The 27,877-nt window shown below is 39.7% G+C and overlaps 2 protein-coding genes across 3 annotated transcripts in view; both read left to right on the top strand.

Moving 5' to 3' along the window:
- Nucleotides 1-1,007: 1,007 nt before the first annotated feature.
- On the top strand, nucleotides 1,008-25,094 carry LOC102259746 (myosin-2). The gene is made up of 38 exons (XM_005878818.2): nucleotides 1,008-1,234; nucleotides 1,321-1,464; nucleotides 2,756-2,912; nucleotides 4,014-4,041; nucleotides 4,124-4,238; nucleotides 4,329-4,421; nucleotides 4,553-4,616; nucleotides 5,249-5,347; nucleotides 5,443-5,546; nucleotides 5,697-5,835; nucleotides 6,038-6,156; nucleotides 6,241-6,390; nucleotides 7,653-7,823; nucleotides 7,948-8,257; nucleotides 8,881-8,954; nucleotides 9,807-9,894; nucleotides 9,982-10,099; nucleotides 11,195-11,318; nucleotides 11,407-11,543; nucleotides 12,986-13,241; nucleotides 15,170-15,412; nucleotides 15,521-15,697; nucleotides 15,783-15,928; nucleotides 16,012-16,102; nucleotides 16,190-16,579; nucleotides 17,415-17,541; nucleotides 18,195-18,313; nucleotides 18,453-18,649; nucleotides 19,358-19,541; nucleotides 19,619-19,784; nucleotides 19,876-20,000; nucleotides 20,166-20,474; nucleotides 20,561-20,764; nucleotides 21,340-21,465; nucleotides 21,548-21,718; nucleotides 21,798-21,902; nucleotides 22,021-22,116; nucleotides 24,812-25,094. Exons 1-38 carry the CDS (start codon nucleotides 1,028-1,030, stop codon nucleotides 24,962-24,964), a joined length of 5,826 nt encoding a protein of 1,941 aa, XP_005878880.1. The 5' UTR covers nucleotides 1,008-1,027; the 3' UTR covers nucleotides 24,965-25,094.
- Nucleotides 25,095-27,579: 2,485 nt separating this feature from the next.
- Nucleotides 27,580-27,877, top strand: part of LOC102259256 (myosin-1) — a 121,035-nt gene continuing 120,737 nt past the window's right edge. Inside the window, exon 1 of one of the 2 annotated variants that reach the window (XM_014549853.1) lies at nucleotides 27,580-27,629. The gene's annotated coding sequence lies outside the window, so the exon portion shown is untranslated. The remainder of the gene's footprint in view (nucleotides 27,630-27,877) is intronic. The other variant, XM_005878816.2, reaches the window with a different exon arrangement.

Below are 27,877 nucleotides of genomic sequence, written 5' to 3'. Positions count from 1 at the left end.
TGGATGAACACCCAAAGGAGGAAATCAAGTTCTCCATCACCTGGCAAGATGCCACTTTATATCTACATGGTAGCCTGAACTGTTTCAAATTGCTTCCTCAGTCAGCATTCTAACTTTTTAAAAACTGTCTTCACTATGTCTCAGGCCTGTGAATTAAGAAAGGCAAGATATGCCCTAATAACCAGTTTGGCTCGGTGGATAGAGCATTGGCCTGTGCACTGAAGGGTCCTGGGTTCGATTCCGGTCACGGGCATGTACCTTGGTTGTGGGCACATGTAGGAGGTGTGCAGGAGGCTGCTGATCAATGTTTCTCTCTCATCGATGTTTTTAACTCTCTTTCCCTCTCCCTTCCTCTCTGTAAAAAATCAATAAAATATACATATATATATTTTTTAAAAATATATTTTATTGATTTTCTACAGAGAGGAAGGGAGAGGGAAAGAGAGTTAAAAATATTGATGAGAGAGAAACATAGATCAGCTGCCTCCTGCACACCCCCCACTGGGGACGTGCCCACAACCAAGGTACATGCCCCTGACCGGAATCGAACCTGGGACCCTTGAGTCTGCAGGCCGACGCTCCATCCACTGAGCCAAACTGGTCAAGGCAAAATATATATATATTTTTAAAAAGGCAAGATATCGTAGTCCCTATTCTACAGATGGAGACACCGAGGCTCAGAAAGGTTAAGTGCCTTAGCCAAGGCCACGAGCTCCTCGGCAGCTGCTGAGCCTACCACCCAGCTCCCTGAGTAGAATGCCAGTCTCGAAGAATAAAAGGAGATAATGGATGTAAAGCCGCACGTTCGGCGTTGGGTGCACAGGGACCCCAGATGCATTTGAGTCTTTGTGATTATGTTTGTTTCAGTAACTAGAGCACAGTGTCCGGTGGACGCGCTTGGTGGGGTTTCTCACGGGGCTCTTGAGATATCATCAATGCAGAGATTTATTGATCTGCCTGACAGGGCAGCATCTACCTCTAGGGTGACGTTTCCTCTCCTCCTTTAGGGCCCCAGAGTCCCGCAGCCATGAGTTCGGCCGACCAGGAGATGGCTGCTTTTGGGGAGGCTGCTCCTTACCTCCGAAAGTCTGAAAAGGAGCGCATTGAGGCCCAGAATAGGCCCTTTGATGCCAAGACATCTGTCTTTGTGGTGGAGCCCAAGGAGTCCTTTGTCAAAGGGACTATCCAGAGCAGAGAGAGCGGGAAAGTGACCGTGAAGACTGAAGCGGGAGCGGTGAGTTGAGTCCCAGGAGCTGACATTTAATTGATTTTTTTGTTTGGTCACTCAGTTGACATAAAGTTATCTTTTCTGTTCACCAGACTCTGACAGTGAAAGATGACCAAGTGTACCCCATGAACCCTCCCAAATATGACAAGATCGAGGACATGGCCATGATGACCCACCTGCACGAGCCCGCTGTGCTGTACAACCTCAAAGAGCGCTATGCAGCCTGGATGATCTACGTGAGTGCCCTCTCCCGAGTGGTCATCACTTGGACCCCAGCCCATTGCTCTCACTGTAGTATGAATGGGTCACAGATAGTGACCCATTGTGCTTTCACTAGTAGTGGAACTAGTTAAAAGGGTCGCTATTGCTATTGGGAGGCACAAGCCAACAGCTGGCACTTTATCCTATCTTCTCATCCCAAGCTGGGCATGGCCATTGTCCACACACTGAGTTTGCAGCAGATCCTTTAAACAAATCTTGGAGCAGCTGCTCATATCTCAACCACATGCCTCCATTTCAACCCTCCCTTATTCCAGCAGCAAAATCATCCAGAGAGAAAAGATAAACTTATGTTATAGCACTTAAACATAATGCCTTTAAAGACCAAATTTCACTCATTTTCACTCCTCCTAAATAACAGCGATGTGTCTATGCCTTTTCAACCCTTCTATGTGGAATGTCTTGATGAAACCTTTCCAACTTCCCAGGCAGAGTTGCATTTTCTGTCCTGTTGTTTCTGTCCCTGCAATAACACTGACCATGTTTTTTGACCATCTGCGACTTCCTCAAGGAACATCATCTTATTTAGGCTTCATTCCTGGTGCCTCACAGACACCTGACATATAACACACACTCAGTACCGATTTCCAGCTGAAGTTATGCTACACTGTATTTGGTATAGGTTAGTCAGTGCTGATGTTCAGCTGGACACACTATGCAAACAAACCTGGTGTTCAGTCAGCATCCATTGTTTCGGGGAGGGGGGATGCCTGTCCTGATCAGTTGTCAAAGATTTGAAAATCATCCTACCGTAATCATGATGCATTTACATCATTTTCTGTTTGGTTTAATTATTTACCTTTTTAAAGGCCTGTAATATATTGTCTTAAGAAGATTTAGCCTATTTCACCTAATCATTCCTGTATGGTTGGGTACTTAGGTTGTGTCCAAATTTATGTTTTTATGAATTTGAACTATCTTAATGTTATAAAAGAGATATATCCTTCTTTCCTAAAGTACAGTAAGAATGTCTCATATTACACATAAAAAATCTTTTTGGAGCTTCTGCTATGTGAAAATCACCGATAAATTCCAACGGGAATAAATTTAAATTGTGGTCCCTTCCCTCAAAAGTTTGCTATCCTATTGTTGAACCTTCTAACTAGTTTTCACGCTGACGTCTTGAAGAAGAATGGCATCAGCATTTTACTTAAGTGCTCCTTTTAGTTAAAATTCATTTAATAAGTGAATTGTACAAATAATGGAAAAAGCCTTTGAGTAGTTCTTCTTTCTTATTCCCTTGCACAGACCTACTCGGGCCTCTTCTGTGTCACCGTCAACCCCTACAAGTGGCTGCCGGTGTATAACCCCGAGGTGGTGGGTGCCTACCGAGGCAAAAAGCGCCAGGAGGCCCCACCCCACATCTTCTCCATCTCTGACAACGCCTATCAGTTCATGCTGACTGGTGAGCTGAATGCTATACATGTGCATCTTTTTAGAGCAGAACCATGGGAGGAAGAAGCTCTAACATCTCAACACTCTTTGAGATGGTCCCCTTCAGTTGAGGTTGATGTGTTTATGAGAGAGACGGTCCAGGAAGGAGAGAGCGTAAAAGATGACTTGCAATCCCTACTATTCCATAATTGCTAATGATCCATTAAACTTTTGAAAATCAAAAGATGTTGGCCATAGTTAGATAATTAACTTTTGAATGACTCAGACACTAAATGAGCTTGAGCAAAAATATGAACATATCTACATATATGTAATCACACACACACACACACACACACACTCACACAAACACACTGTGTTTCTATTACCAAGAGTTAAAAAACAGAAGAATAAAATTTGCCTCTCTGGTCTTATCCTCATATCTACAGTTAGGACTAATGAACAGACTCTTTACATTAAGGATGGCATAAATGCTATTGCCCTTCTCCTAGAACCAACGCAAACACATTCCAGATTTTAAGGTGTTTCTGGTATAAAAACAGTTACACCATGAATCTTCTTCCTAGAATATTGTCTCAGCTAGACCACTCCTTAGTACTATACACCTTGGGGAAAGAGCTTAGAGAAGTCCTCCTTAGGCAGAGTAAAACATGAAAACTAACTTTTACCTTTCCCTAAAAAAATGACCAAAGCCATGATTACTTCCAAAGTTACCATGTTTACTATAGTTATTCCTTTTCACAAGCTAAAATATCTTCAACACCTATTTTTCATTACTTCTTCTACCTACAATAAATGAGTCAATAACTTGTCATCTAAATCCAACTGAAGACCCAAGCCCACTTTTGATGTTTAGTGATAGAGTATTTAACTAGCCTGCTGCTTCCCAGCAGTGTTCTGTTTAAATGGTTATATGTATGATAAATTGGGTGGGAGGTGAGGGGTGCCCTACAGAGCAAAAGAGAAGAGACTAAAAAAGGGAATAGACCTCAAGCCCATCAAGCCCTAGCGATAGCTGAAAGTAACACTAGGGTCATTACATTTTACTTTACTTGCCAGTTACAAATATATGAGAGAAGAGTTCTAAATGACTATAATTTCTCTTTTGTAGACCGAGAGAATCAGTCAATCCTGATCACGTAAGTAGGTTTATGCTTTCTTTTCTTGGCTGCAATAGCTGCCAGCTTTGGGACCTCTTTTGACTTAGTTACTATTTGACAGCGGAGAATCTGGTGCAGGGAAGACTGTGAACACCAAGCGTGTCATCCAGTACTTTGCAACAATTGCAGTTACTGGGGAGAAGAAAAAGGAGGAAACTACTTCTGGCAAAATGCAGGTGAGTCCAATACCACAGTCAGAATCAAGACTGACTGGGCTCTCAGGAAGTGGGGAGCCTCAGATGTGAGCACTGCGCTTGCCTTTGCAGGGGACACTGGAAGATCAAATCATCAGTGCCAACCCCCTGCTGGAGGCCTTTGGCAATGCCAAGACTGTGAGGAATGACAACTCTTCTCGCTTTGTAAGTGTCTTGGTCACAGAGGGGTTTTCTCAGCCTTTAAATGCCAGAGAAAGCATGTCTGAATTTTCATTTCAATCTCATCTTTCTTGTGTGCTTCAAGCTTTTCACATAACATCTTTTTTACTTTCAAGGGTAAATTCATCAGGATCCACTTTAGTACCACAGGGAAACTGGCTTCTGCTGATATTGAAACATGTGAGTAACAGGACCTCCTAAATAGAATCCAAGAATGATGGCTTGGGGGGAATATCATGCAGCTTCTGATGAGCCTGGAGCCTGTTTAACACCATTCTTCTGCCAAACATGCCCACAGTTAATGCCATCCTCACCCAAAGTCCACCGTGTGCTTTATCCACGTCAGTCATGAGCTACTGATTCTTTAGGAACTGCCAGGAGCTGTTAGGCTTGTCTAAATTATTTCAGCATCAGAATTGACCTCAAAATTTTCTAAGAAAAAGAAATGAACACTCTGGGTTGAGTGTGTGCAATTACTTCCAAGTCTGAGCCTTGATAAATTTCACTTTTAGTATTCCCTCTATTATAAAGTGAGAAGAGACCCTGGGGAGGAGGAGTTAGAGAATCTATTATATTTCATGCATCCGGCATCTTCTGTATGAGAAATGAATATGCCTTGGGCTAGCAAGCTTTAGTTTCTTTCTAGAGATACAAGAGCAACTGCCATTATAGAGATGTACTATGTGGTACCTCATGGGAACATTCAGCTGAAATCTCAAGGGGCCAATAAAATATAACTGATGACCATAATGCCAAATCACCCCAGGAACTTTACAATTTCCCTCCAATCTAATATCTACTTTCCACTGCAGATCTTCTGGAGAAGTCCAGAGTTACTTTCCAGCTAAAGGCGGAAAGAAGCTATCATATTTTTTATCAGATCATGTCTAACAAGAAGCCAGAACTGATTGGTAAGAAATATCTTAAATTCACAGATGAAAGTTAATCTTTTTTATTAACAACAACCTGTAATGTACAATGTATCTCCTGAATTCTATGTACCCAGAAATGCTCCTGATCACCACGAACCCATATGACTATGCCTTTGTCAGTCAAGGGGAGATCACAGTCCCCAGCATTGATGACCAAGAAGAGTTGATAGCCACGGATGTAAGTTACACATGCAGGTTTTTAAAACTACATTATGCATGGGAATGACAATAGCAACCTACTGTAGGTGTGATAAGTATATAGTATAAATTCTCCTAAATAAGTTAGTCTCTTCTGCCCTAATCTTTATCCTCTCATTTCTCCTGGTAGAGTGCCATTGACATCCTGGGCTTCTCTGCTGATGAAAGAGTTTCCATCTATAAGCTCACAGGGGCAGTAATGCATTATGGGAACATGAAATTCAAGCAAAAGCAGCGTGAGGAGCAAGCTGAGCCAGACGGCACTGAAGGTACAAAATGTAGTTCCATCTGGGTTTAACAGGAGAATTTAGGCAAAAAAAGCCCATTCCAAACTCATGTCTCCTTTACAACTGAACTTCTGGTGGACATAAAGAAATGTACTCCTGCACAGACTTTCTATAGTGATTCACACTCCATGAACAGTGGGGTGCACAGTAGGTCATGTTGGGTACCTGAATTGTGTCTCTACAGTTGCTGACAAGGCAGCCTATCTCCAGGGTCTGAACTCTGCTGACCTGCTCAAAGCCCTTTGCTACCCTAGGGTCAAGGTCGGCAACGAGTATGTCACCAAAGGCCAGACTGTAGAGCAGGTAGGTGCACAATTCAAATGCACTGTCAGGGATGCAAGAATTTTACAGTCCTCTAATAACCTCAATATATCTTTGTCTTTCAAGGTGATCAATGCAGTGGGTGCTCTGGCCAAAGCCGTCTATGAGAAGATGTTCCTGTGGATGGTCACCCGCATCAACCAGCAGCTGGACACCAAGCAGCCCAGGCAGTACTTCATTGGGGTCTTGGACATTGCTGGCTTTGAGATCTTTGATGTGAGTTGAGAGCTGGTTGGTTATTGGGATTTTATATTAAGGCAATAGAAATATCAACAGGAAGAAACCTGTGAATATAATAACCTTTTCTTAAGTTGTCAAAAAATTATGCTAAGACTTAAAAGAGTGTGATTGGGCAGCTCTTCATCATTTACTGTAGTGGCGATTTTACTTTATGAGAAATAATGCCCTTATGACAACTCTTTAACTTGCTCCATGGCCCAAAGGGAGTCAGATACCAGCATGGTGTAGTGTCAGGGGGCACTCTAAAAATCTGACAAGGCAAAATGAGTTTAACCTATGCAACACCTAATATGCCCTGAATATATGGTGGAAAAATAAGGCAGATAATAAGGTCTGAGAAAAGGTTAGAAATTTAGAGTAAGCATCAATAAACTCAATGCAGCCCTTGCCAGTTTGGCTCAGTGGATTGAGCATAGGCCTGCGGACTGAAGGGTACAGGGTTTGATTCCGGTCAAGGGCACAGGCAGGAGGCAGCCAATCAATGATTCTCTCTCATCATTGATGTTTCTATCTTTCTTTCCCTCTCCCTTCCTCTCTGAAATCAATAAAAATATATATTTTAAAAAACCCAAACTCTTTGCAATTAACTTTTAATTCTCATGAATGTACTATCATGGGATAAAGATTCATATGTGAATATGAAACAAATCTTTCTGGTTTATAGTTTTGAAGAAGTTCATATTTTTCATTCAAATTCTTAAAGTAAAACTTGGGCATTGCAGATAATATGGAAGATCTAGGAAAAGGATTCCACATTCATTCCACTATTTATATCTAGCTAATATTAATGTTTTGGCATTTAATGAAATACAAGTGTGAGTTAACATACTGTCCATAATATTTGGTATCTTGATTTTTATTTCACTTCAGATTAAAGAAGAATGTGGGTGGCAATCACTGCTCACTGTAATGCTGACCAGGATGTGCAGACAGCAGAAATCCTCTCTGCCAGCTGCCAAGGGCTCACACATTATCTTTTAAAAGAGTCAACAGAAAATGTGAAAATTAATGCAAATACACATGAATGATTAAGTAGGAAGTCAGAAAAATACCTGAGTAGACTTATGCCAGTGCAGGAAAGTGTATGAACAATGATTTAGGGTTGTGCATAAATGGTAGAAGAGAAAACATTTGACTGCTCAGGCCCCCAATGATTTTTAAAGGCTATTTGACATATATTTTTAAATTAAAAAGCCCTATATGTCGAAAGAGGAGAGTAAACACATCTATTTATTTAGTTCAACAGCCTGGAGCAGCTGTGCATCAACTTCACCAACGAGAAACTGCAACAGTTTTTCAACCACCACATGTTCGTGCTGGAGCAGGAGGAGTACAAGAAGGAAGGCATCGAGTGGGAGTTCATTGACTTCGGGATGGACCTGGCTGCCTGCATTGAGCTCATTGAGAAGGTCTTTTTTACATTTCAGAAACCATATTTTCTGGCAATTAAATTATTCATTGCATCTTATTTGAATTCTATGCACAGAGAAAATTATTTAAATAGAATTATAAGTGTGTGTGGTCTGCTTCTAGCCTATGGGCATCTTCTCCATCCTGGAAGAGGAGTGCATGTTCCCCAAGGCCACAGACACCTCCTTCAAGAACAAGCTGTATGAGCAGCATCTTGGAAAGTCCAATAACTTCCAGAAGCCCAAGGTTGTCAAAGGCAAGGTTGAGGCCCACTTCTCGCTGGTGCACTACGCGGGCACCGTGGACTACAACATTACTGGCTGGCTTGACAAGAACAAGGACCCCCTGAATGAGACCGTGGTCGGGCTGTACCAGAAGTCTTCACTGAAAACTTTAGCTTTCCTCTTCTCTGGGGCTCAAACTGCTGAAGCAGGTACTGCTCAAAAAAATCTAACACGTTCTCTGGGTGTTACAAAATGCGGTTCTAGATTGAGGCTGGTGATCTCAGAGCCCTCCCAGAATTGCTGGCCAAACCCATTGTGTCTCCAAGTTTTGAGTAAGGAGGCTGTATTGTAATACAGCCTGTGGCTCCCCCCAGCACTGACAGAGGCCTATCGAGAAGGGCCAGAGAGGAACTGCCAGGATCTCAACCATAGCAAAACGTTGGCTTCCATGATTCTCTCCTGCTTCTCCCTCCACATCTGCTGGATATTGAGTATCTGGGGATATTTAAGGCAATATAATGGCAAACGTCTGCCTCTCAATTCTAGCTTCTATTGATGATTTTTAAAGTTATAGTGTCCCTAAGTGTCCTAATATTGAGGAGTCCTCTATCCAGTGAGACAAATGCCCTTCCTTTCATTTCCTAGTGATGAAATAAAATTACAGAAAAGTGGATGCAAACATGGTTGGCATAACAATTCATTCGAGTCCAACAGAGAGCCTAGTGGTGTCAAGAAATGTTCACTTCAGCACAAAAATCAGCAAATAGGCAAGAAATAGCCCTGTTGATTCAAAATTGTATTTGAATGACATCTTTTCTTATTCTTTCTCCAGAGGCAGCTGGTGGTGGCAAGAAAGGTGGTAAGAAGAAGGGCTCTTCTTTCCAGACGGTGTCTGCCCTTTTCAGAGTAAGGGAGAAACTGTTCTTGACACACCCCAGCCACTTTAGGAATCTGTTCAAATCAAAGGGTCTTCTTTTCACAAATGTTCAGAAAAGGGCTGACATTAACTAGTGACATGTGTTAATCTAGCTTTGGAGAGAAGAGCTTTAAATTACTCAGAAATTTTTAGCTCATCTTTCATGTTAAGTCAAATAATAAACAATATTTTATAGGAAATTTTATAAAACTTAATACTCTTTAATTCATAATTTAGTTGAGTCACAAAAATAAGCAATGGCATGTACTCAGAGAGACAAAATAATCAGTAAGACTAATGAAAATCTAACAGCTAGCCTATAAGCAATGTAATACGGTATCCTTGTTCTTAATCTGGTCAATTCTCAAATATAACTGGTAGAATTGTTCCCTTTATAAAAAAAATTTATGCCCTAAACATTGATATAATTGGAAATGGGGAACCATTTTTATAAGAAAAAAGTCCAAATGTGGTGCAGGCTTGTATTTTCTTATTTGGAAAACCATGGGGTATAGGAGAAGAAAGTGTGACCATCTAGTATGGGAAGGCAATGGCCTTGTGAATGTATGTGGGTGACCAGGGGGTAGAAAGACAGACAGTACTTGTCCACAATAAAAAGCATCATGTGTCAGATTCTTTATGTGTGTAACTCTTGGCCACTCAAGTGGAGAAGGAAGTACTGAGGCAGAAACTGCATCTCAGGAGAAGCATATCAAGGTGTTACCTTAAGTGAAAATGCTCCATGTAGGTCATTCAACTCCACCATAGACACTGAGTTTATAGACATCATCAAAATGCTTAGTCTAAAGTCTGAGATAACAGGATTTTTCCTGACTTTACAGGAGAATTTGAACAAGCTGATGACCAACCTCAGGAGTACCCATCCCCATTTTGTGCGGTGTATCATCCCCAATGAGACAAAAACTCCTGGTAAGAAGTTCTAGAATGAAGGCACAAGGCATGATGGCCATACCTCCTTTTAAGCAAACTCTTCAATGAATAAATATCTATTTTTAGGGGCCATGGAGCATGAACTTGTCCTGCACCAGCTGAGGTGTAACGGTGTGCTGGAAGGCATCCGCATCTGTAGGAAGGGATTCCCAAGCAGAATCATTTACGCAGACTTCAAACAGAGGTCAGACTCTCCTAAATGATGCATCTCAAAGTTTAGCATAAATATATTTAATGCAGGCAAAACAGTTTAGTGAAAATATGCTTTTGTTGTTATATTAACTTTCCACAAAAAGTAAAAAAACATATGCCTCAAAACACCTTTAAAATAAACACAGACTACATATTTAAGTACTCTGCAAACTTTTCGTAGAATTTACCATGCTTCTGGGTTAGCTCATAGATGTATACCTTAACTTTGATAATTATGAATACTATAATTTTGAGTGCTTAATATATTTGGATTATCTCATTTAGTGCTTATAAAAACTCAGCAGAGGAAGTACTATCAGGACCTCATTTTATAGACGAATAAACTGAAGCTAAAAGACATTAAGTTACTTACCCAAAGTCACATAGCTATTAAGTGGTTGAGTTAGGAACTTGCTCACGCATATATAGCTATCAGTAAGTCATTTTCTGTCACTTCTTTTGTATCTTCATCTTTTTCTCTCATACACTAATTTCCTAGTTTTTCAGAATCATGTCACAATAACAGCTCCTCAGCTCCCTTTTCTCCTCCCTAGATAAGTCCATCTTGAGAATCAAATAAAGGCAAAGTGGACAAGAGGCTGAGTAACAGCTATAGGGAGTTGATCTGGGGGAACTGACAGAGAACTCCAGTGTCCAAGACCTAAAGCACTCCTGTTTGATTTTAGGTGATTAGAACAGTTCCGTGTACCTAGAACTTTCTACCAGATTCCTCATTAAACCTTGCTTTCTTAGACTCAGGATCTTAAAAAGCAAATGCATCTAGCAAGGATAACATGCTATATTTTATTAGACACCTATACCTTAATGGGAATAAGATTATAGAACCCTTTTATGAGAACAAGGTCTGGTGAGGCAGAAAGTTGCAACTATGCAGGAAGGTAAAATGGAATAAGAATAGTCAATGCTAGATTGACTATCCATATATTCAATGTCCTTCCTGTGAGCGAGATAGCATAATAAACTTTAAAACAGAAACTTTGATTGTTTAATGGATCATTTAATGCTTAGTTACTACTAGTATTATCAATAAACCAAGTTTTTTAAAAAGCTGTATGTACTTTAACAGATACAAGGTATTAAATGCAAGTGCTATCCCTGAAGGACAATTCATTGACAGCAAGAAGGCCTCTGAGAAGCTCCTTGCATCCATCGACATTGACCACACTCAGTATAGATTTGGTCACACCAAGGTAATAGTCTCTGAAGTCTACCTGACACTATTCCTGTCGCTTTGAAGTTGATGTAAAGTTTCTGATCTACAGCTCTGCTCATGCACAGGTCTTTTTCAAAGCTGGTCTTCTGGGGCTCCTAGAGGAGATGCGAGATGAAAAGCTGGCCCAGCTGATTACCCGAACCCAGGCCAGGTGCAGAGGGTTCTTGGCAAGAGTGGAGTACCGGAAGATGGTGGAGAGAAGGTATGTAAACATATTGTTTATTCATGTCTTCCTTCTTCAGAAACACATTTGAGGAGGCTTACAGTTAAGACTCAGATATGATAAGGCGACCAAAGTAATAAGGAATGATTCTGAGTCCTGCACTGAAGTGAAGAGATACATGTACCAGAAGACTTAGGTAGAGATCATCACATGGAATACATGCTGAATGTTTTGGGTATAGATTAGATATAGATATAGATATGGATATGGATATGGATATGGATATAGATATAGATGAAAATTTACCAACAAGAGGAAATATACCAGTGAGTAAACAGAGACAAAGTTTGCCCTAGCACTTGGTTCTAAATGAATTTATTGGGTGGATTACTAAATAAGATACATTGAACTGCATAGCAGACAGTTATTTTCAACAGTGGTTTTATACAAGAAGTCACATAAACAACTTCTTCCATCTGATTATTTCTATTATCAAACTATCATGATTTAAAATATTAAGGGCATTTATCTGTGAAAATTTTCCCTTCAGTAAGCTAAGACAATGTCACCAGGTACATAGTTTTCTAGTGATCTAATATGATGCAGGGACAGTTTCAAGACTAAAGAGTCAGATATCTCAAACTGCAGGATGCATATGAATAGGACCCACAGTGAGAAGTGCATTTTCTATTTGTCATCTATACACCCATACATATATGTATGTATGTGTAAATATATAAAGAATTTACATAAAACAAATTTTATTTCTATCACCTCTAGTTATGCTAATATGTTTATTGTATTCTATTTAATTAAAAATAATACGTATCATAAACCTCTAGATATATATTTGGGCAGTTAATTGCCTAAATATGAGGATAATTAATTTTTAAAAATAATTTAGATGAAAACGAATGTGATATTATAGAATAGAATGCAAAATTCACACAATATTAAAATATAAAACCAGAGAATTTCAAAGAAATTCTGTTTTTAATGAGTCTGTTTATCCCATGTCTCACATCCCTGAGAGGCTAGTTGCCCTTCCTGCTCCTACTGGTGTTCTCATAGAAAACTCTGAGAGCGCTGAGGCAGAGCCATACTCCTCAAAGGGTGGTCCTTGGACCAGCATCATCAGTATCTCTTGCAAACTTGATAAAAATGCAAATGTTTAGGTTTCACTTCAGATCTTCTGAATCTGAATTTCTGGGGATAGAGTCCAGGAACCAATGTTTTAACAAGCCCTTTAGATGATTTTTGTGTACAGCCAAGTTTGAGAAGCACTGAACTAGAGAATAAGTGATGAGCAAGTCCTGGACCAACACCACAAAATCAATGTTTTTCATTTGTGCTTTTGAAAATAGTTGAGAAAACAATGGGGCAGCACCCCGAACTCTCACTGCCAAGATTTAATCTAATTTTATCATCCATACAATATCCAATTTGCATCAGTCTACACTGATATTTCTGTGTCATTTCAGAGAAGCATTATTCTGCATCCAGTACAACATCCGCGCCTTCATGAACGTCAAGCACTGGCCCTGGATGAAGCTCTTCTTCAAGATCAAGCCCCTCCTCAAGAGTGCGGAGACCGAGAAGGAGATGGCCAACATGAAGGAAGAGTTCGAGAAGACCAAAGAAGAACTTGCCAAGTCAGAGGCAAAAAGGAAGGAACTTGAAGAAAAGATGGTGTCACTCCTGCAAGAAAAAAATGACTTGCAGCTCCAAGTTCAGTCTGTAAGTAGTGGTATTATCCTGGGTACTGCTAATCAGGATACAAATGCTACAAATATGCTCACGAGCAACATTAAGTTGGGTAGTCAGCATGAGAGACACACTGTAGGGAAAAAGTGAAAGCATTCTGATTGTACTAATAAAGTCCAAATATTCCTTTATTGCCCAATAAACACCCCCACACCAGCCCCGGGGCAATGAGGTAGAATGGAGATAGAATGTTGTCTTCCATTTTGCAGTTTCATAAAACTATAGAATTTATGACTTATTTTCCTTTGAAGACAGTTCTTAAAAGTGATTTTCATATAAAACTATCCCAAATAGAGTATTAAGGGCAGGATAGCATGGAGAGAGTGATTTTCTCTCTGAAAGTTTCTTCAACTTCTAGATGTCCATGGATCGTGAATCACAATACATACAGCTGACAACTGCAATATTCTACATCGAATTTTATTAAATTATTGCTTGTTATTGATCTCCAAAACTCAGACTTTCTCTCTCCTGTCCACCTCCACAGTCAGTGCCCACCATGTCATACCCAGATTTCTGCAGCAGCACCGAGTTGCTCTGCCTGCCGCCAACTCTCTTTTCCTCCCTCCAGCCTGCTCACTGCTCACTCCTGAACCAATCATTTTAGAAATGCTTCCATCAACCCTAATGCGTGATTTTTAAGACTGCCTTTCACTTGGTTTGAATTGATTTGGTCTGGCATAATTTACTCATCACAAAATCATATGTTTTTCCTGTTAAGATTGTTCTCTTTAGTCAAGTTTTGGGGTGTAACGACTCCTTCTTCTAGATTACAGAAGGAAAAAGAGGTGTTTTTCTTCCCCCACACTCTTCAAATCTTTCCTGAATTTTTCTCTCGTCCTTTAAGAATTAGTTAGAATCTGTCCTACATCACTATATCCACCACATGGCTCTAAGGAGCACATTTTATTCTTTATGTACTCAAAGGCTGATATGGAGGCTCACTGATAAATGTGCATATCAATTCCTCTCGCATTTCCTGTATACCCCCAACCTTCTTAACATAGCAGATTGCCAGGAATTTCTTGATTACTTTATGCCTCAACTTGAATTTAGAGCATGATCAGGATCATCCTACAGTATCACAAAGAGAAATAGTCTAGTAGCAGCTGCATCCCGAATGTCTCCTGATGGAATGCCTTCTCTCTTCCTGCTCCTTCCCTCAATAAATTGATTTCTAAAAACCAAATCCTACTCATCTGTCAAGGCCCAACTTAAATTCCATTTCATTTACAGAACCATCTCTGATATAACTTCTCTGAACTTTTATGTCACTGATCGCTTTCTGAATTAATGGTAGCTTTTAGGGGATAGGCTTTCTAACCTATTGTAGAATACAGTTGGTCCTTCATATCCATGGGTTCCTCATCTACAAATTTAACCAACTGTAAGTTGAAAATATTAGGAAAAATGTTATATTATTGCTGACATGTACTATATAGACAGGCCTGTGATAATTGTGTTTCTACTGACATGTACAGACTTTTTTTGTCATTATTGCCTAAATAATATAGTATATCAACTACTTATATAGCATTTACCTTATATCTGTTTTATAAGTAATCTAGAGATGATCTGAAGTCTATGGGAGGATATCTGTAGGTTATATGCAAATACTATGCCATTTTATATAAATGACTTGAGCAACCGTGGATTTTGGTACCCATGAGGGGGTCCTAGAACCAATCCCTCACGGATACCAAGGAACAAGTGTATACTCTACTAAAGGCACAAGACAATAACTGATACATTTTGCTTTTTCCACAATGTAGAATATCCTGCATTGCACACAGCAGATGGTTCACAAAAGTTTAAATTCAAAGAATAGCAGGAATTTACACTGTTATCATTGGAAATATTTCATTTATTCTTCCCAATTTTTATTTTGTTCCCAAATCAAGGAAGCTGAAAGCTTGGCTGATGCAGAGGAAAGATGTGACCAGCTGATCAAAACCAAAATCCAGCTTGAAGCCAAAATCAAAGAGGTGACTGAGAGAGCTGAGGATGAGGAAGAGATCAATGCTGAGCTGACGGCCAAGAAGAGGAAACTGGAGGACGAATGTTCAGAACTGAAGAAAGACATCGATGACCTTGAGCTGACACTGGCCAAGGTTGAAAAGGAGAAGCATGCCACAGAGAACAAGGTATGAAATATATACAAGAAAAGCTTGTTTTTATTATTATGGGATACAAGCACAAAACTGAATTCACCAAAATATAGCATGTAATGCAAAGTATTTTTACTTCCTAAGGTGAAAAACCTCACAGAAGAGATGGCAGGCCTGGACGAAATCATAGCTAAGCTGACCAAGGAGAAGAAGGCCCTCCAAGAGGCCCACCAGCAGACCCTGGATGACCTGCAGGCAGAAGAGGACAAAGTCAACACCCTGACCAAATCTAAAATCAAGCTAGAGCAGCAAGTGGATGATGTAAGTCTAGGATTACCAAGAAAATAATTTATTTTTTTAAAGAAAGGCTAAGCAAACCTTTTGACTCAACATTATTTATGTTTAGCTTGAAGGGTCCTTAGAGCAAGAAAAGAAACTTCGCATGGACCTAGAAAGGGCTAAGAGGAAACTTGAAGGTGACCTCAAGTTGGCCCAAGAGTCCATAATGGACATTGAAAATGAAAAACAACAACTTGATGAAAAGTTAAAAAAGTAAGTATAAAAGAATTACTTATGAACTTGCTTCCAATAGTGGATATGGACTCAATTGTAATCTTTTGCTACTTTTCAAAAAGGAAAGAGTTTGAAATGAGCAATCTGCAAAGCAAGATTGAAGATGAACAGGCCCTTGGGATGCAGCTGCAGAAGAAGATCAAGGAGTTACAGGTAAGTACCTGGTTTCCACCCGTGGAATTCCTTCCACATGATAAAATTACTAACACAAGCTAAGTTTGTGTTTTTCATCACTCCCAGGCCCGCATTGAGGAGCTGGAGGAGGAAATCGAGGCAGAGAGGGCCTCTAGGGCCAAAGCAGAGAAGCAGCGCTCTGACCTCTCCCGGGAACTGGAGGAGATCAGCGAGCGGCTGGAGGAAGCTGGTGGGGCAACTTCAGCCCAGATTGAGATGAACAAGAAGCGGGAGGCTGAGTTCCAGAAAATGCGCAGGGACCTGGAGGAGGCCACCCTGCAGCACGAAGCCACGGCAGCTGCTCTGAGGAAGAAGCACGCGGACAGTGTGGCTGAACTTGGGGAGCAGATAGACAACCTGCAGAGGGTCAAGCAGAAACTGGAGAAGGAGAAGAGTGAGATGAAGATGGAGATCGATGACCTCGCTAGTAACGTAGAAATAGTCTCTAAAGCCAAGGTACTACAGAGTCTGAAAAATTGGTTGTTAACGACAATAATCCTTTATGTACACATTATAAGCAGCGGTTCTCAACCTGTGGGTCAAGACCCCTTTGGGGATTGAACGACCCTTTCACAGGGGTCGCCTAAATACATCCTGCATATCAGATATTTACATTACGATTCATAACAGTAGCAACATTACAGTTATGAAGTAGCAATGAAAATAATTTTATGGGTGGGGGTCACCACAACATGAGGAACTGTATTAAAGGGTCACGGCATTAGGAAGGTTGAGAACCACTGTCATAAATGCACAGGGTACGTCACACACATTATGACAGTTGTTCTATGCAGTAATCTAGGAGTTTTGTAAGAAAGACATTAGTGTTTGTATCATTTCTACTGAACATCTGAAGAAACTGAAATCAAAGAAGTTAAGTACATTTGCCCCATCATACCAATAATGAATAAAAGCATCAACTTTGAACATAGACCATCTGTGTTCTCTAGGTCTCCAATACTCTCAATTATCCAATAAGCAACATAAAGGCAGTGAAATATTGAACATGCTTTTAGAAAATATACCAAAAATTCTTACAAAATCTTAAATTTAGACCATAATCATGAAATTTTTTATAATATTGAATGGAGCTTCACAATTAGCTTTTTAAAAATCCCAATGTATATTTTCAACTTAGGACAGCATAAAATATACTGTCTATATCATATTACATATAAGAGAATTTGACTTATTTCATATGTAAAAATAAATATTTTTCAGAAGAAATTGTAGCTGCAGCTAAATTAGGTGAAAATGTCTTCATTTCTTCCTTTGTGCTTTTCTCACACAGGGAAACCTAGAGAAAATGTGCCGCACTCTAGAGGACCAAGTGAGTGAACTGAAATCAAAGGAAGAAGAGCATCAGCGGCTGATCAATGACCTGACCGCCCAGAGGGGCCGCTTGCAGACTGAATCTGGTAACTCCCTCCTCTCCTATGCCGCCTAACAGTGGAGGTGATGTGGTTAAAAACAACTGATTTGGTGATGTGAAAACCTAATAAAAGCAACTGAGAGCGGGTGATTCACTGAACAGCTCAGACTCTCAAACTTGCAAGGTCGCTTGGGGACAACGTTGGAGATAGAGGCTTCAAAGGACTGCATTAAGTTCTGCTCCAGAGAGGCCTTGAGTATTTGGCCACATTGAGAGGGTGTGGGGTTAGGAAACACTCCAATGTGGGTCCAGAGCTTCTATTTTAGACCAAGCTTCTTTTTATCTATATCGAGTAGGGCAATGGATAACCCAGTCTCTAACAAGTCTTATAAAATGGGACTAGGTACAATTTGGTACGTTAGCGCCCTTCTCTGAAAGTTATCACCAGGTTTTACACAGTAGCATATAACCCTGAAAGACTAATTATGGAGAAAACAAAAATATTTAAGGTGTATTTATTCATTCAGATTAATATGTTTCACCATAAACATCAGAAAATAAACATTACACATGAAGATGTCAATAAATATCTCAATCACTTGAGCACTCAATTGGGGGGGAGTTAAAATTTATTTCTAATATATACTTGCAAAATTTTTCTTCCCTTAAAAAAATGGTGCTATTTCTTTTGCCTCTCAGGTGAATTTTCACGTCAGCTAGATGAAAAAGAAGCGATGGTGTCTCAGTTATCAAGGGGCAAACAAGCATATACTCAACAAATTGAGGAATTAAAGAGGCAACTTGAAGAGGAGATAAAGGTAACTATTATTATAAGACTCATTTTTTCCCTCCATGATCTGACTCTAATTGGAGTCCATTACATCAACTTTTAAAAGATTTTGAAACTTAATAAACATTTAAATATCCAGTAAAATGAAGATGTAACTATTTCCACAGGCCAAGAACGCCCTGGCCCATGCCCTGCAGTCAGCCCGCCATGACTGTGACCTTCTACGGGAACAGTATGAGGAGGAGCAGGAATCCAAGGCTGAGCTACAGAGGGCTCTGTCCAAGGCCAACACCGAGGTTGCCCAGTGGAGGACCAAATACGAGACGGACGCCATCCAGCGCACAGAGGAGCTGGAGGAGGCCAAGTATGTGCACTGATATGAGAAAATGTACAAAATACTTTGCATATTAAATCAGAAAGCTACAATCTTTGAAGAATTCATGAATTAGCCCACAAATGGTCATTAATTAGCTGCTATTTGCCAGGCATTCTGTGAAGAATGAATAAAACAAACATGATCTCTGCCCTCTTCGTCTAAAATCTGGTTAAGGAAATAAAGAACGACAGATAATTAGGACTTATTGCTGTTGGTCAAGCACACAAGCTCATTGCTGCTTCAGGGCATTGAACTTGCTGGTCCCTCTGTCTGGAATACTATACCCCAACCTCCCTCCAGCTCACACTCTGACTTCTTTTAGATTTTGACTCAAATGTTACCTCCTCTAAGGAGCCTTCCCTGATTACCTAGAATAGTTGCTCACCACTTCCTCTTTTTTCCCCCTTCATTGCACTTATATCAGCAAATGTAACTATGCATTTTTTCACTTCCTTATTGCTTCTCTCTCACTTGTTTGGAAGCTTCATGAGACAAGGACCTTTTTCTATCCTGTTCACTGCCGTGTACCCAGTGTCTGGCTCATAAAGGGAGCTCATCAATATCTGTCCAATGAATGAATGGATATTTTTAATATGAAGATTTTTAATATAAAGTTTCCAATACCTTTCAGTATGGTAATAGTTCACAATTCTTGTTTTGGTTCACTTCTCTCTACAAATATGTGTAATCCTCAAGGAAGAAGCTGGCCCAGCGTCTGCAGGACGCCGAGGAACACGTAGAAGCTGTGAACGCCAAGTGTGCCTCCCTTGAGAAGACCAAGCAGCGATTACAGAATGAGGTGGAGGACCTCATGCTTGATGTGGAGAGATCTAATGCTGCCTGCGCAGCCCTGGACAAGAAGCAGAGGAACTTTGACAAGGTAATTTCTGCAGCCACCTTTGCTCTCCACTATTTCCCTCCATCCTTTACAGCACGTAACCACTCTCGGTTTTTCAGATCCTGGCAGAATGGAAACAGAAGTATGAGGAAGCCCATGCTGAACTCGAGGCCTCCCAGAAGGAGGCCCGCTCTCTTGGCACTGAGCTGTTCAAGATGAAGAACGCCTACGAGGAATCCCTGGATCAGCTAGAAACGTTGAAACGGGAGAACAAAAACTTGCAGCGTGAGTTCTTTTCACTCTCAGTGATGAAGAAACCTTTCTCTTATGTCCTCTGTCTGACCAAATCTCTACCTGTCTTTTACCCAAACAACAGAGGAGATTTCTGACCTCACGGAGCAGATTGCAGAAGGAGGGAAACGTATCCATGAACTGGAGAAAATAAAGAAGCAAATTGAACAAGAAAAGTCTGAACTACAGGCTGCTTTAGAGGAAGCAGAGGTACAGGTCAAAGTGTGCATTACAAATAAATTCAGAAAAGAATTAGGCCCATCCACTACAGATTGAATAGAAAGATAAAAAGCACAAAATTTGTGAAAGAAAAGGTGTGCAAAAAACTTCCAAATGTTTCCATTCCCCGCTAATGTCACCCTTGCTGTCATTCAGGCATCTCTTGAACATGAAGAGGGAAAGATCCTGCGCATCCAGCTGGAGTTGAACCAAGTCAAGTCTGAAATTGACAGGAAAATTGCTGAAAAGGATGAGGAGATTGACCAGATGAAGAGAAACCACATTAGAGTGGTGGAGTCCATGCAGAGCTCGCTGGATGCTGAGATCAGGAGCAGGAATGATGCCATCAGGATCAAGAAGAAGATGGAGGGAGACCTTAATGAAATGGAAATCCAGCTGAACCATGCCAACCGCATGGCTGCTGAGGCCCTGAAGAACTACAGGAACACACAAGGCATTCTCAAGGTAAATGGGGTCAAGAGATGGCCCCAGAGCAGGTGGGGTGGCTGAAGCCCTGAGAACAAGGTCTCTCAATGATCCTTCATCCACAGGACACCCAGCTACACCTGGATGATGCTCTCCGGGGCCAGGAGGACCTGAAGGAGCAGCTGGCCATGGTTGAGCGCAGAGCCAACCTGCTGCAGGCTGAGATTGAGGAGCTGAGGGCCACTCTGGAGCAGACGGAGAGGAGCAGGAAAATCGCAGAACAGGAGCTGCTGGATGCCAGTGAGCGTGTCCAGCTCCTGCACACCCAGGTGAGATTCAGCACAAAGAACTCGCCTTTAATAAATGTGTATATATCCCAGAAAATATAAGCTTAAATTTATATCTGACAGCTAGGTTTTATGTTTCTACCAAATTTCCACTGTATTATTGAGAAATCTTTTGCTCTTTTATTTTGCGTTATTTTTTCTTCCTATAATATTCTAAGGCTACTCATATTATTTTGTGTTAACATCTTTATTGACCCTAGTTATCAGTATTGACAGTTTTATTGTGGAGAAATGGAATGTTTGAATATCTGTTATCATTTTATGCCTGTGAATGGTCTCATTGGTAAATAGCAGTTATAAAATTATAGAGATATTTGCCCTAATTATGAACTATGTACTTGAAGATGCTGAATATTCTCTAATATTTCTATTTTATATAATTGTACCACATAACAAAATCATATTGAAGGTCATTTGACTTACATATTTTTATCTGAATTAAAAAAATAGCTACCACTAAGTTCTTAGGTAACATGATAAAAAATTTATTTAAACTTATTTATTTATTTAAATTTATTTAAATTTATTTAAATTTATTAAAACTTATTTTTAAACAGAACACCAGCCTGATCAACACCAAGAAGAAGCTTGAGACAGACATTACCCAAATACAAGCAGAGATGGAAGACATTGTTCAGGAAGCTCGCAACGCAGAAGATAAGGCCAAGAAGGCCATCACTGATGTGAGCAGAGGGCAACGCAGTGGTGGTCAGACTGATGTGCTATCTCAGCTCCCTCAACTGATTATGTTTTATTGCTAATTAGGCGGCCATGATGGCTGAGGAGCTGAAGAAGGAGCAGGACACCAGCGCCCACCTGGAGCGGATGAAGAAGAACCTGGAGCAGACGGTGAAGGACCTGCAGCACCGTCTGGATGAGGCTGAGCAGCTGGCCCTGAAGGGCGGGAAGAAGCAGATCCAGAAACTGGAGGCCAGAGTGGGTATCTCAACATCTATTTCCATTTGCTCCCAATGCCTCACTGGATCACAGTTCTTAAGAGCCTATTTATTCACAGGTGCGTGAGCTGGAAGGAGAGGTTGAAAGTGAGCAAAAGCGTAATGTTGAATCCGTCAAAGGTCTGCGCAAACATGAGAGGAGAGTGAAGGAACTCACTTACCAGGTACAGCAATAATTTTTATCAGCTAAGCTCTCCTCCATATATACGTGAAATGCTCATATGCAATGATATAACAACCATATTATTTAGAAGTAAAACTCTATGCTTTTTATTCTTTCAGACGGAAGAAGATAGGAAAAATATTCTCAGGCTTCAGGATTTGGTAGATAAACTTCAGGCAAAGGTGAAATCTTACAAGAGACAAGCCGAAGAAGCTGTAAGTATCCTTAAGCTAGAAGGGAGGAGACAAGTCCCCTGGTTAAGAAAAGTTAATAAATAATTAGATTTACTACTCCTTGTAGTAAATAAGCTATTTGCTTTGTAGAGACTATGTACTTCTTAAAAACTTTTGTGCCCTTTTATACTTATTGCTCATTATTTATAACGTTAATAGCTTGATTTAAAAAGTAAATTTTCAATCCACAAAGAAATCTCAAAAAATTTCAGAACAGAAATAATACAGGCCACATTTTCTCGCCACAGCATATAAAATTGTAAAGTGATGAGAGATATAAACAAAAATTCCCAAATGCTTAAACATTAAGAAGCTACCTTTCCTAAATATTTTGGGCTAAATCAGAAATCAAAAACATAATTACTGAATAGTTGTCCATTATAAATAATATTTCAAGGAAGATACTATTTTCACAAACTTATAGAATATAGTCAAAGCTGTCCTTGGAGGACAAGTCATTGCTTCATATGCTTTTGTTATGAATAAAATAAAAATAAATGAACAAACTGGCAGTCCAATTAAGAAATTATAAATAATAATAAAAGTAAGAAGTACTAATAAAAATAAAGGTAGAAATTGATGAACAAGAGTGTGTTATATTCTAATTTGATAATTTCAGTACTATCTGATAGTCTCTAGGGAGTTAATAAAATAGTAATAAAATAAATACACTTATATCTAGCTTAATTGAGGAAAAAGAGAAAAAAATACAAACTCTCAACATTAGAAATGAGATAGACAAACCATATAAGTAGGTTTACATTTTTAAAATGTAAAATATAAACCTGTCAACAAAGTTGAAATCTAGAAGAAATTGGTGATTTTTATAGAAGAACATAAATTAGTAAGTTGGCTAAAGAATTTATTTCAGAATTACTTCTGAAGATGAGCTCAGCTCCAGATAGTCTTTCAAAACTTCAAGTAACAGATAATCCCCAAGCTATGTTAGCCGTTGCAGAGCATGGAAAAATATGAAAAGATTCCCAAATTATTTTAAGAAGCTCACATAACCCTCATACCAAAACCTGTCCAAGAGAGAAAGAGGGGGAAAACTAAAGGCAGTGTTACTAATGAATATAATTACAGTGGGGCCTTGACTTACGAGTGTCCCGACTAACGAGTTTTTTGAGATACCAGCTGTCTCTTGGCCGATTTTTTGCATTGAGTTGATAGAGTAATTTGAGTTAACTAGCTCGGTTTCGGAACGAATTAAACTCGTAAGTCAAGGCCCCACTGTATAGTAAAAATAAATTACTAAGCTGCGGAAACCCTTACTTTTAGAAAATATATTTTTATTGATTTCAGAGAGGAAGGGAGATGGAGAAAGAGATAGAAACATCAATGATGAGAGAGAATCACTGATTGGCTGCCTCCTGCATGCCCCCCACTGGGGATCAAGCCCGAAACTCGGGCATGTGCACCAAAGGTGACCTCCTGGTTCATAGGTCAACACTCAATCACTGAGCCATGCCAGCAAGGCTAAAACTCTTACTTTATTCAGGATATTGTCCATTAGTGATTAAATAGGTTCAATTCTTATAATGCAAGGAATATTTAATATTAGGGAAATCTCTCAATAGAATCATTACATCCAGAAAAGGAGAAAAAAAAATTGAGTGATTGTATTAAAATGTGACAAAATAATATATCATGAAATTAAACAATTTTTCAAGTTAAAGAAACTATTAAGAAATTCATCCTTGCCCTAGCTGGTTTGGCTCAGTGGATAGAGTGTCCATCAAGGGCATGTACCTCAGTTGTAGGCTCAATCCTGGTCCTGGTTGGGGCATGTGCAGAAGGCAAGCAATGTGTCTCTCTCACATTTATGCTTCTCTCTGTCTCTTCCCCTCCCTTCCAATCTCTCTAAAAATCAATGGAAAAATATCCTCGGGTGAGAGTTAATAAAAAATAGAGAAATTCATCCTTGCTCTGGTCAGTGTGACTCAGTTTGCTGGACATTGTTTCATGCACCAAAAGGTTGCCGGTTTGATTCTTGGTCAAGGCACACAATGGGTTGTGAGCTCGATCCCCAGTAGGGGGCATGCAGGAGGCAGCTGTTAGATGTTCTGCTCTCACATGGATGTTTCTCTCTCTAAAAAAAATCTTTTTTTTTTTAAAGAAATTCAGTCTTAATATGATAAAGAATATCTAACTCGTGCAAACAATCATCTTATAGCAAGCATTAACAAGCATGACAATATTCTTGCCTCCTTCTCTGCTCTTAAACTTTTTCTTGCTCTACTTGTGGTATGTATCTTTTAATACGTTTTGGTTGCAAAAATATGGATGTGATTATTTATGAGATACCAAATCCAAAATAAATCATAAAGTTAATTTCAATGATATGCAGAATCCAGAAGGTAAGACAATCATGTTTCTTGTTGAGTATTTTAATTTCTTTGTAGATGCCAAGTCTCCTCTCTAAAAATCAATGGAAAAATATCCTTGGATGAGAGTTAATAAAAAATAGAGAGAGAAATTCATCCTTGCTCCGGTCAGTGTGACTCAGTTTGCTGGACATTGTTTCACGCACCAAAAGGTTGCCAGTTTGATTCTTGGTCAAGGCACACAAGAATTTTAATTTCTTTGTAGATGCCAAGTCTGTTCTCCCCTTAGGCTTATACAGTCTAGAAAGATGCACAGTATGGGTTCCTTACAATTCCATTTTTATTCTCAGGAGGAACAATCCAATACAAATCTATCTAAATTCCGCAAGCTCCAGCACGAGCTGGAGGAGGCCGAGGAGCGGGCTGACATCGCTGAGTCCCAGGTTAACAAGCTGCGGGTGAAGAGCCGCGAGGTTCACACAAAAATCATAAATGAAGAGTGATTGTGCCCTGATGTTATGGAGTGACTAAAGAGAAGCACAAAATGTGAAATCTTTGGTCATGTCTATCTGTAATTACTGTCTATTCCACCCTATGCAACGGAAATAAAAGCGTAGGGTGCTTTGCAAACAATGTCCTTAGACTGGTCTTTTCTCTCTCTCCTAAATGGATGTCAAAGCTTGAATAATCACAAGGCCATCAAACAATACCCTTCAACGTACCACTAAGAAGTAGTTATGTATTTACTTTTATTTTAGGCCTATAGTAATACTTTAAAACTATAAAGTTGTCGCTAATTAGGGAAGCCAGTTCTGATGAACAGAAATCTGGAAGTTCTTTTGTATTTCTTTCTAATCTTTCCCTAATACTGGAGTATAGTAGGGTCTTAGAAAGCTCCTGCTTCCCCTAATATGAACCTAATTTTCCAGGTCTATGCAAAGAATGGCACTAGCTCTATTCTCACATAGGGGATTCAGGCTAAAATATATCATTAACTCTCCTTGCTTAATAATTGTTATCAAGAATACAAATACAAAGTATTATTAGCACATGAAGGTTTTCATCATCAATACCAATATATTGTCTATTCACAGTGTGTGCACTAGGTAATGGGTGTGACATGACAGAGTTTGATGTGACCTCCCTATGAAAGTTACAGGTTGATTATACAGTTTGGATACAAAGAGAATATTTAACATCAGTAAGCTGTTTATTGGCCTCTGTTTCCAGACTTTGTGGCCTCCTATGTAATAAATAAAATATAAATTTCAAAATAGATTATTTATATATTCAACACACATAATGATGAGTATGAGTTTGGTGCAAAAAACAGATAATGGTGGCACTCTTAATTACTCCGAGTTTTCCTGGAGGATTGATTTTTAAACTGGATTCAGTTAAGATCACAGCCAAACATATAACCTTCCTTGGCAGCATAAATGAAAAGTTAACAGGTAACTTTCCATCTAAATAGAAAGGAAGTGTACACTGGTATAAACGGCACCGTGAGACAATAACTCAAATTGGATGTGAGCAGTTTAACAGGTAGCACTGGCCTTAGGGTGTGTAATTATCCTTCTCACTGCAATGGCCCTTCTTTCACTTGTTTATGTGCATCATAATTGGCAACAATGAACAAAAGTGGTGTCTTACATTCTACTTTTTGAAAAATCTATCCAGAGCAGGTCAAAAGGCTCTTAAAATTCCCATCAAATCCTATTGAGAGCATTATTAAAATGTTTTATCTTCCTGAGAATCATTACCCATATTTTCCAGATGCCCTATAAAGAAAACGGACATGTAAGAAAATAAAATGATGTACCTGTGGTAACAAAGTGGGTTAAGAGTTGGTTAGGGAAGCCCCTCTCAGAAGAATGTCTTCTTCAAGACCCTTTCCCCCGATGGCTTTAATCCACCCCAGGTAGAAGAGTGTTACAGCAATCACACTGCATTGCATCAGGTGACCAGCATCTAGATCACTGTGGGATTTGTGAAAATTCTCTTCTATTCTTTGGATTTCAGTTGCATAATTAGTAAGATGAGTGATATGGATTAGATGGTCTCTTACACTAATACTATCATGTGACCATTACAACCAGTATCTCTAGGCATCTGCTTTCATAAGGCAACCTCTGTCCACTAAATCGATAGAAATATAAGCACAATAATACTACAGGAATGAGAGCAAAACAGGGAATGTTAAGCAAATTTGATGTCAGTTCCAGACAGACAATGCTGACATAAAGAGATGCAGGTCACAGAGATAACAACACAAATATTTTTTAAAATTAAAAATTAGAATAGAAAACAATGTTCAGATATTGTTTGTAAGCAAAATGTGAAATATATACCATGGGTAGTTGATGGAAGAGAAGTCATAGTTGCTGATTTATAGACAGAGAAAAGCCCTTTTTTTCTTATGTTGAGTTTCATAGAGGAAACAGGATTTCACAAGCAACTTGCATTAAAAACAAACAAAAACGAGAGAAGCAGGACATCTCAGCTCAGAGAGATAATCCAGTTTTGGAGCAAGTTTGAAGTGGGAGTGGTATAATGTGACAATGAATCCGAGACGACTGGCTCGGGAAAACAAATGAAGCTATCTTTGGCTGCTCTTCATGAAGCAAATTTTAAAATTAAATTTCCAGGCAAAACCAATAAAAAATATCATGCATTCTTGGGAGGAACTAAGGATCTTTTCACAATTCTCTGGTAAAAAGCAGAATCGTCCTTCCCTGGTGTAGTATCTGCAATTGTGCAGGCAGTTGACAAGACTTCCCACAGTTGACACAGTGAAACAGAAGAGCAGCAGGCAAAAAAGTCCAGGGATTGCAGAACATAGCGCCTCTGAAACAGCACCTCACTTTCAGGTTGCCAACAACTCAAATTATTTATAGGAGATTGATTCATATACTTAACCCAATGAGAGAGGAAATATTTCTAATTATATCCAAACATCTTTAATATGAAGGGAATTATGTTTGGAGACCTTCATTGCCAAAAACATGCTTTGCCAAACATGTTTTAAGAAAGAGGAGGAGGCTACGTGTTTTCCATATTTGATCCTATAACAGAATCCTTGGAATGAGTATGACTTGTCTTTCCTCATAAAGCTATAAAAGTGCCCTTGGAATGAGTATGCCTCGTCTTTCCTCATAAAGCTTCAAGGTAAGTGTGTGGGAGGACAGGGCTCTGTGCGAAGGATGGTAAGGGATGCCTGGCCGCCCTCACACATGCCAGGCCACATATCCTGGCTCCCACTGCCCCTGGCAGCCCTGCCAGTGAGGCACCAACGTACTCCGGAGCAATTTTAATTAGACGTTTTAGTGGCCCCAGTCATTTTCTGGTCCCGACTTAAGAATTATGCACGCTATAATTGGGAATTGTTAGACTGTAATGCAGAATAAATTTGTCTT

Source organism: Myotis brandtii, unplaced genomic scaffold (assembly GCF_000412655.1).
Source record: "Myotis brandtii unplaced genomic scaffold, ASM41265v1 scaffold573, whole genome shotgun sequence".
Lineage (NCBI taxonomy): Eukaryota > Metazoa > Chordata > Mammalia > Chiroptera > Vespertilionidae > Myotis > Myotis brandtii.
This window is presented reverse-complemented; position numbering and strand designations above follow the sequence as displayed.